At 41.8% G+C, this 10729-nt stretch overlaps 1 protein-coding gene across 6 annotated transcripts in view; it reads left to right on the forward strand.

The window, feature by feature from the left end:
• Positions 1-4474: 4474 nt before the first annotated feature.
• eno4 (enolase 4) overlaps positions 4475-10729 on the forward strand; it is an 84760-nt gene continuing 78505 nt past the window's right edge. For all 6 annotated transcript variants that reach the window (XR_003986837.1, XM_030440842.1, XM_030440843.1 and 3 more), the window contains exon 1: positions 4475-4697. Coding sequence is in view for 5 of the 6 variants with exons in the window: in XM_030440842.1 (XP_030296702.1) it covers positions 4530-4697 (168 nt within the window). In the remaining variant the exon portion in view is untranslated. The remainder of the gene's footprint in view (positions 4698-10729) is intronic.

Consider the following 10729-nt stretch of genomic DNA (forward strand, 5'->3'; position numbering starts at 1 on the left):
CCTCACAAACACATCGTCATCCTCACTGTGAGTGGCCGTTAACCACCAGAGATTTTTAAGAAATACAGAAGAGCATCGAGTTGACATTTTTCCGAATAAGAAGATGGTAAACAAAATGTTTTATTTATCTAGGTTGTTAAACCAGGATTCGGCCTGCGACAGTAAAACCCCCGTGCATGAGCTGTACTCTACTGCAGCCGCCCGTCTTTGACTTAATTATGTGTGAGACAGAACTGTCCATTAACATTCCGACAGGGTTTGAAAGTCAACAGGTCATTGTGTGTGTGTGTGTGTGTGTGTGTGTGTGTGTTTGTTTGTTTGTGTGTGTGTGCGCGCGCGCATGTGCGTGTATGAGTGTGTGTCATTGAGGTCACACTGTGTGTTTCCACAGAGCTCTGAGTCTTCAGCTGCAGTGTGGATGCAGGAGGTGACTGTTTATTAATCATATAAATGCTGCATTGACGTTTGTTTCCGTCTGTGGCTTGAAAACCTTACGCTGGAGGGTAATATCATTCTCCTCGCGCCTGTTCTTTCAAAATAAAACTTGAGCTCCTGCAAAAAGCAGTTAGTCCACAGAAGGACGAAAAGGGAACGATTTTCAGAATAACTTCATCTGCCATGTGTTTATGCCTTTTCATCAGTTCTTGTGTTCATTTGTTGACAAATATGTCCTTGTTAATATCAGTGATGAGACTGAATATTTATGAGTCCAATTCACAGTCTGGCAGTAACTTGACACTCAGTTTAATGAAAGAGCAGGGGTGAAGGCCTTCTAAATAATGGAGCCTCTGGGTGTGGGAGGAGGCTGTGGTGAGTGCTCCTGTGTGTGTGTATTGGAGGCCTGTTCTTGTACGAGCAATAGGTTTTGATATCCAATAATTGTATTGATATTTTCCCGAAGTGTGCCCGTGTGTTTAATTTGACAACATTACAGAGCAGCATACATTTTAGGGTTATTCAGATGATATGTGAAAATAATGTTCACTTTCTCATAAAGGTGTGGAACTTAGTACACTTGTAGCTGCAGTTAGCGGACTGGAACATTGTCAGATATAGAGAGCTGAGGCCCCGCCCCTTCCGGTTCCCCTCATGGACCTTATTGATCAAACCTTTGTGTGGTAGTGAATGAAGAGTGACGAGATAATTGATCCTGTTTGAATTGTGTCATCAATCCCACATATGATGTTTGTCAGTTTGTCATCAAACTAATGATAAATCAGACTGTGAAAATTCGTCATTATAAAGACGACACAGCGACAGTGTCGTTAGTGACGGTCGTCGTCTCCTAACTTAAACATTGTAAGGCTGCTCCTTCTATTCGCAGCTCACAGAACTGAACCCGAACCAACTCTCCTTTATTAGATTTATTGTGATGTTCATCTTGATTGCGACCTTTTCCGAGGCCAGTTGGCTCCATATTTGGTGTTGGTGACATGTGTTGATGAGACGATGTAGTTAGCTGAGCCCTTAAACACAAAACAAATGAGATTTCACTTTGTTTGTGACCTTCTTGACTTGGAAAATGATCTTTACATCATATGTGTGATTCATGGCACAATTCAAACAGGATCAATGATGAACTCCTCGTAGCAGTTATTTTGTTTTCATATACAACCAAATTATATGTTTTGCATTATTTCTCCTGAACGCCTCCATGTATTTATGGTCAAGGATTACAAGGATAACACAAGCCATCATGAACTGTTCAGGTGAAAGGTTCGTGGTGACATCGGGAGATCCTATGGCCAAACTTTATAAAACCAAGTATGTTACCTGCATGTTATGCAGCGTTTGACAAGTGTAATCAATTTTTCCTTAACCCATACAATACAGTGACTGTAAAAAATAGAACAATATTCAGTTTGACTGTAGCAAATTAGCTCAAAGCAGAGTTGTTGTAGCCTGCTGTAAGATTCAGTTTGGCCTACAAGATCTTTAGCAGAATAAAAAAAAATATATAATAGCTTTTTTTGGAAGTAATTTATCTATTTGTGGCCTTGAAGGAGATTCATATGCAAAGTATGATGGGCTTATTGTCGGAAAACAGTCGCAGTAGGGTGTGCTGAGTGGTCACTCTTTCTAATGTCATAGTAAATGGTGCTTGACATTCATGTTTTTTCTACTAATTACATGACTAGAATTACTTATATTCAATAGCTATTAACAACAATTTGAGAATGTTTTGTACTACAGCAGGTGGCAAACTTTAACACCAACATAACGCAGCAAGGAGATGAAGAGAGAGAGAGAGTCCCCAGACTCTCTTCTAAAATTGCTGACTTTTGTGCGTTCTCCTTTTTAGGAGTACTTTGTGAAATACTGCTTGCAACAATTTCTTATTAAGTTCTCTTTGTAAATTTGGCACATGTTATACTCAACTCAACAAGTCTTCCTTTGTGCAAAAAAACATTGCATCTGTTTGTCCCAGAGATGTACGTTTATTTGCATGTAAAGTGGGGAAAGTGGAAAAAGGTTGACACTTGACTGTAGAGCAACTTTAGGATTCATAATCAAAGGAAGTTTTTATGGCAGTCTGAAGGGGCTCGACAGTTGAACTAGCATCCTTGTACTTCCCTGTAGTCCACCATTCAGCTCTATGATGTTGTTAATATAATGGTGAAACAAAGTAAACTTTGCTTTTATAAATTACCCTTCATATATTTTACATGTAACACACTGTATATTTGATGTCCATCAAAGAATGTAATTTGGTGAAAAGATAATAAATATATAAAATCACCTCCTGCTTCATTTAAACTGACACTATTCACTTTAAAACTTTGCCTGGGAACATTTAAACATAGTCTCTTCCAGTCTGGGTGTCTTAAATAGTCTCATCTGATTTGGCAGGAGATCTAACCCTGGGCTAGGCATAAAGGATAACTGTAACAGTTAATCTTTTAAGTGATGGAGTCACATCCTCACAGAATTCACAATTCATTATGGCTTAAAATGACTTTTTTTCAATGGTTCCATTTCAAATATATTCAGCCTCCCAAACTATACAAGTATTCCATGCTTTTATGAAAAAGTGAATATGTCTCCTCAAATTTGGCACATATAATCTGGAATATATGACTGGCTTTATGACAGCATTCAAGTATTTATTTATTTATTTAAATTCTTGTAAACAAACACAAAGAACTAAGAAAGCTGAACATTATACCTGCAATCACTTAAATGCTATTATCTCAAACTCACAAGTTAATTATTGTGTTATCTTGAGATAACAACTATTGTTTCTGATTTTAACTGGTTCATTTATATATTTATCTCTGGATGAATATATAAAAGAAGATCTGTCATATTGTGATAAGACAATCCACCCAGTTTTCACACCAAAACAAAAAGTTCTTATCACTTAAAATATTTGTCAGACATCAGCAGTGCTATGCCAGCTGATTTAGGATGAGGATGTCAGATCAAGGAGTACCCTTACTGATCAGTGTATCAGACTGAACTTAATCTTACTTGTTTTAAACAAACTTTATTAAACCATTACAACACCCACCAAATGCTATTTTCTTTTCCGGTCACACATCAGTGAGATATTTTTAGGTTGTACCTTTAAATTGACCACTGTAAGCCTGTTGTGTCATTCTGACCTGTCTTTACACTAAACATATTGCATGATTAAAGCATGTTCAGCTGCTTACACTATTTATTATGTCTGTCACAGACTTACATAGATAGCATAGTGAACATTCAAGCCAATTATTTCTCATAAGTGTCTCACCCTAAAAGGTCCATGTGGAAACAAGTGCCACATAACAATACTGTTGCTACACCTACGTACCAGTCCCTTGCAAACACACAATTGGTCATACTTAGCCTTGTATCATAGCACATGGTAGAACATCCTTAAAGTATGAAAAGGTTCACAACAAATTCATATGGTTTGCTATGAAACTCCCAAACCGAGCAAGCAAAGCAAAGCATGCCTATGTTATATGTATTGCCTCAAGTTGTTATCTTGAGAAACCGGCCAATTGTTAGCTGAAGATAAAAACACAAATTAACCTGTTTTCAGGAGATGAGAAGATTAGTTTCCTCCGGATAACGGCATTAAAAGAATAATTGCAAGCGTGACTGTTCTCAGCTACTGTGGTGAACAAAAGAAAATGTGACTAACAAAAACAGAGGACGGATTCAGACTACCCAAACAATAGCAACACCTTGTTTCTCTCTAATCCTTTTTTTATCATCCTACCATATACTTGGTTCTTTAAATATGTTTCAATCATCTCGCCCGTGCGTTCACCGTTGATAAGGGACCGTTACCAGCTATAATTACTCATTAATTTTTTTTAGCTTTGCATATTTACAAAGCAGCAAGACAGGGCAGCAAACATTCCAGAACCATCTGCCATGGTCAATAAATAAATAAATGGAGAGAGCCATTATGTTTTCTGCTTTGATTTATTAATAGCCTCACTACACATGAGCGCGGCGTCACTCTGATTTCCTGGGCGCTTGAACGGGCCGTTTCCGTGGTAACAGACAACACAGCGCGACGATAGCCGGACAATATGTCTTACCAAGGGTTTATTAGCCGTCTCTCTAAAGAGGAGCAGGATTTCTATGACATTAAAAATGCTGCTGCAGAGTTCTACAAGGTTCAAAGAATCCCCCAGGAGATGGAGAGAGCGCTGAATGAGCTCTTTTTACACAAACCGGAAGACGTCCACGGTTACCTGGTAAGAATGTGTTTACCTGCAGTACAGTTACCAGATGAGTGAACAGCTCGAGTTATTTAACTGAGGTTTCTACGGTGCACAAAGTACACAGAGTACACACACCACACAGAGTACACACAGTACACAGCACACACAACACACAGTGTGCACAGAGTACACACAGCACACGCAATATACACAGCACACACAGTATCAGTACACACAGCACACAGAGTACACACAGTACAGCACACACAACACACAGTGTACACAGAGTACACACACAGTATACGCAGTACACACAATACTCATAATAATCACTTTACTGCCAACCAGCTCCTGTCTAGTGCTGCCTTCAAGTGCTTGAAAAATGCGCACGAACGACAGAAAAAACAGCGTGAGCCAGATGATTCCTACTTCAAATGTATTGATCTCGCTTTGCAGTCATGGTTACAGAACAGGCTAAACATGACCCCAACCTGGTCCTGCAGTAGCATGCACCACCTGTCTCAACGTTAATTAGCAGGATCCTACGCCACCCACTGCAACGCTTAGTGTGTCATACAGATTTGAACCTGATCTGCTCCCTAACATTTCTTTATTCATAGGCAGAGCTTGGTTCTCAAATAACATTTGGATATTTTCAAGTGAGACTTCTCAAAATGGCCAACATTTGTGGCCACGAAAATAACGTGCGCACGAAATATTCATTTGTGGCCACGAAGTAGGTATAATGTGTGCACGAAATACTAATTATTAATATTAATATAATTCCTGGACATCTGGGTAAGCAAATCGAGCGCACCTTTCATAGAAACTGCAATAGCCTACATGATGTCCTAGAGGTGAGTGTCTTTTCTGATAAGTATTTTGTGCACACGTTATACTTATTTCCACAATTTAGTATTTTGTGGTCATGAATTAGTATTTCTTGCGCACGTTATAGCTATATTGTGGCCACAATTTTTTATTAAATTTAGTTTGAACATGTCATGTCTGGGGCTGCTAGTTATTTTGAAATTGATTCTTTGACAGACAGGAAGCCAGTGTAAAGATCTACGAACCAGAGAGATGTGATCTACTTTTTTGGTTCTTGGAACTCAAGCAGCAGTGTTCTGAATCAGCTGCAGCTGTCTGACGGACTTTTGGAGTCCTGTAAAGACAGTAATAGAGTCTGCTGAAGATAAATGCATGGACAAGTTTTTCCAAATCCTGTATGAGTCCTCTTATCCTGAATATATTCTTAACATGACAGTAGGCTGACCTCAGGGTTTCCCCCAGAAAACTTGCTAAGCCCGGTGGTAGGTTGGAAGGGCGGCCCACCAGCGGTGAAGCATGTTTTCTTTTGTGATGGGGGCCTGACACAGGCCAGCAACTGACTGATGGCAGTGCCCTATAGGTAACAGATTCATGACATAGTGGAGTTTAGAGTAGTTCTATACTGTCTTGCATTAAATCAGAGTTAAAAGTTAATTGGTGGGCAATTGCGTGCTTTAGGAGCTAGTAGAGGCATTTAAAACCACCAATTATGGCTTCATGCTCCATATTAATTACTGGTTCAAATGCTGCAACGATTGACAAGCCTACAACTTGAAAACAGTGCAAGCTAACTATTGGATATTTCATAATAGATATTTCATTATAATCAGTGACATATATTTACATTTGAAACAATGTGGCATTGTTCACATTTGTTTCTGCTTGCTGCCATATTGATGCTGGTGCGATGGTGGAGAGACCCAACATCAGCGTTTAGTACATCTTGCCTATAAGTAGTGCTTCAATAAAAGCTCTATGGCTTGTGTTCATGTCAGGAACCTGTGACAGTGCAACATGCCTTGATTTCTTGTAGAAACTATGACCGCCAAAGTCAAGATCTACTCAGAGAATTGCAAGAAATTGGCTTGGAAGAAGTATCTCTGAAAAGTTTTTGAGGGGAAAATGCTGTTTTTTCAAATTCTTAAAAGACACTGGTCTATATAGCAGGATAAAGTGCACTGGTTCTAGTCCAATAGATGGCAGCAACGCAACTTTTGGATGCTGGCTGCCGTAAAACCCAGAAGAAGAAGAAGAAGAACCACTAAACCACTGCGAAATTAGCGCTCTTATTGTTAATATTTTCACATATTGCAAAACAAACAACATAAAACTTACCATAACTGGTCAGGTACAGCCACCTGCTGTACAAACAAATTTTGATTAAATCCGCTGGTTCTGTTTCCCATCGCGGCACAGAGAAGGCTGCTCTTCCACTGCAGTGGACAACGAGCTAACATCCATGCTACATTCATGCTAGCTGCCTTATCGACCCGTGACTAACGTCGCGCCGCTGCACACCTGGTCAGCAGGTGAACCAGCAGGCTTAGGCCTGACACAGGCTATTTCAGCCTGTGTCAGGTGTTGATTTCCCATCGCGGCACAGAGAAGGCTGCTCTTCCACTGCAGTGGACGTCAAGCTAACATCCATGCTACATTCATGCTAGCTGCCTTATCGACCCGTGACTAACGTCGCGCCGCTGCACACCTGGTCAGCAGGTGAACCAGCAGGCTTAGGCCTGACACAGGCTATTTCAGCCTGTGTCAGGTCTTGATTGAAAAGATTTCTGACGTGGTGATCGATATGCTCCTGCTCCTTTGACACTGCCAAACTGAATGTTGTTTCATGCAATGAATTAATATACTACACTATCGTTTGTTTTCTCAAGATCTCTCAAGAGATCTTTCTCAAGATTTGGCCTGTAGATTTTAAGAAATATAGCCTGAGCAGATGAGTTTAACTAAAGAGCAACACATTAAAAGAAGCAAAATTCGATCAAACATCTATTGCATTTGAGTAACTCATTAGACATAATACTTACACCTCCTTCAAACTTCTCTCTCATAAGTGAGACCAGAATGCATAAAAAGGGAGGAGGTGTAAGTATTATGGCTGAAATAGCCTGTGTCAGGCCTAAGCCCGCTGGTTCACCTGCTGACCAGGTGTGCAGCGGCGCAACGTTAGTCGAGGGTCGATAAGGCAGCTAGCATGAATGTAGCATGGATGTTAGCTCGTCATCCACTGCAGTGGCAGAGCAGCCTTCTCCGTGCCGCGATGGGAAACAGAACCAGCGGATTTAATCAAAATTAGTTTGTACAGCAGATGGCTGTACCTGACCAGTTATGGTAAGTTTTATGTTGTTTGTTTTGCAATATGTGAAAATATTAACAATAAGAGCGCTAATTTCACAGTGGTTTAGTGGTTCTTCTTCTTCTGGGTTTTACGGCAGCCAGCATCCAAAAGTTGCGTTGCTGCCATCTATTGGACTAGAACCAGTGCACTTTATCCTGCTATATAGACCAATCTACAGGCCAAATCTTGAGAAAGATCTCTTGAGAGATCTTGAGAAAACAAACGATAGTGTAGTATATTAATTCATTGCATGAAACAACATTCAGTTTGGCAGTGTCAAAGGAGCAGGAGCATATCGATCACCACGTCACATATCTTTTCAATCAAGACCTGACACAGGCTGAAATAGCCTACGAAAAATAAACTACGAATAATTTCCAAACTTTGCAAACAAGTGACAAGTCAGTATCTAATAGTCACTGCTACATACTGAGGACCTTTTCACTTAGCATTTTTTCTTCAGAAAAATCAACATGTCTACTTTCTCAGGACACAGACAAACCCGCTCCTGGCTGATGGTATCTACTGTGAGGAGAAGATAAACATAACAGTGAACGTTAGGTGAGCTGTTTAACCAGCCGACCCAGTTGATGAGCACATCTTTGCAAGCTAAGCTTTATGTGTTACTGTCAATCTCTAGTTAGCTTTTAATAATAATAATAATAATACATTTTATTTGTACAGCGCTTTTACAGCTCTCAAAGACGCTTTACATAAAACCAAAAACAGAGGAAAAATACATAGAGAAATAAATAAAAAGTACATGTAAGGACAAACAAACAATATGCAAGTAACTGTGTGTGTTTGTGATTACAAAAAAAAAAAACTGATGGGGGGCACAAGAAGATAGCTATTATTGCAGGTTAAAAGCAGATTTAAAAAGGTGGGTCTTGAGTAATGATTTGAAGGTGGATGGGTTAGAACAGTCACGGATGTGTCTGGGGAGGGCGTTCCAGAGGGAGGGGGCGGCTATGGAAAAGGCTCTGTCGCCCCAGGTGCGATGCTTGGTCCTGAGCGGGTGTGAGAGGAGGTTAGCGTCGGATGATCGGAGGTTGCGGGTTGGAGTGTGGTGGTGGAGCAAGTCTGTGAGGTAGGAAGGGGCCTGGTTATGTAGGGCTTTGTGGGTGAGGAGGAGGAGCTTGAAGTTGATTCGATATGGGATAGGGAGCCAGTGTAAGTGTTGTAGAACAGGGGTGATATGTTCGTGGGAGCGGGTGTGGGTAAGGAGGCGGGCAGCTGAGTTTTGAATGTACTGAAGTTTGTTGAGAACCTTGGATGATGAGCCATAGAGGATGCTATTGCAGTAGTCGAGTCTTGAGGTAATGAATGCATGGATGAGAGTTTCGGCGGCAGAGAAGGAGAGTAATGGACGAAGGCGAGCGATGTTCTTGAGGTGAAAGAAGGCAGTTTGGGTGAGGCGGCTGATATGATGTTCAAATGAGAGGTTATTATCGAAGATGATACCAAGGTTGCGGATGAACGGGGAGGGTGACAGGGTGGTGTTATCAATGCTGAGGGAGAAGTTCTGGGTTGATGTGGCAAGGGATTTTGGGCCGATGAGTATGATTTCAGATTTGTCACAATTCAGTTGAAGGAAGTTAGTTTGCAGCCATGATTTTAGTTCTGTCAGACAGTTGGTGAGGGTGGAGAGGGTGGCAGGGGTGATGGAGTTTGTAGAAATGTAGATTTGGATGTCATCAGCGTAACAGTGGAAATGGAGACCATGACGGCGGATGATGGAACCAATGGGGAGTAGGTAGAGGATGTAGAGGAGAGGACCAAGCACCGAGCCCTGGGGGACGCATTGAGGGAGGGGGACTGTGGAGGAGGAGCAGTTGTTGATGTGGATGAACTGATGTCTGTCGGTGAGGTAAGATTTAAGCCAGGAAAGAGCAGAACCAGTGATGTTGAGTGATGTTTATAGGCGGGACAGGAGAATGGAGTGGTTGATGGTGTCGAAAGCTGCAGTGAGGTCAAGGAGGATCAGTATATTGAGATGCCCAGAGTCTGCAGAGAGGAGGAGATCGTTAGTGATTTTCAGGAGAGCGGTTTCGGTGCTGTGTTGTGGGCGGAAACCAGATTGGAATGGTTCGTATAGTTCATGGGAGTGGAGGTGGGTTTTGATTTGTGCGGCGACCACGCATTCCAGAATTTTTGACAGAAAGGGGAGGTTTGAAATGGGGCGAAAATTTGAGATGGTGTCAGGATCCAGGGCGGGTTTTTTGAGGATTGGGGTAGCCAGTTTCAGGGTTTGGGGGACAAAGCCAGAGGTGAGGGAGGAGTTAATGATGGTAACGATGAGTGGGGAGATTGCTGGGAGACAGAGTTTGATGATGGAGGATGGTATGGGGTCCAGGACGGATGTTGAACTTTTCATGTTTGTGACGATGGGGAGGAGTTCCAGGGGGGAGACGAGAGTGAACTGTGAAAGGCGTGGAGTGGTCGGGGCGGCGGGAGGTTGAGAGTCAGAGGTGGTGGGGGGATTGCTAAGTTGATTGTAGATGGAGTCAATTTTGGACTGGAAGAATGACAGGAAGGAGTTGCATTTGTCAACTGTGATGGAGGAGAGGGTGCTGTCGCAGGGTTTGAGGAGTTTGTTGACGGTAGAAAAGTGGGCGAAGTTGAGGTGGCGGACCAGGGTCAGGGCCGCGTACTGACCGCAGGAACAGTGACTGGGGGCGGGGCTGACTGGACTTTTGATATAACTAGCTACATAGCCATAAAATAAAGCTACACACTAATATCTAAGTTAACGCTTCACACCGAAGTCCGTTGCTGGAGATTTTGAGTCAGGCCTTTTGGGCTCTGTAACGTCCACAGGCGGACTTAAATGCTGAGAGGAGGATGGCTGCGGTCCGCTCTTCTTGCAGTCAAACATGAAGCA

This window comes from Sparus aurata, chromosome 15 (assembly GCF_900880675.1).
Source record: "Sparus aurata chromosome 15, fSpaAur1.1, whole genome shotgun sequence".
In the NCBI taxonomy this organism is placed as follows: domain Eukaryota; kingdom Metazoa; phylum Chordata; class Actinopteri; order Spariformes; family Sparidae; genus Sparus; species Sparus aurata.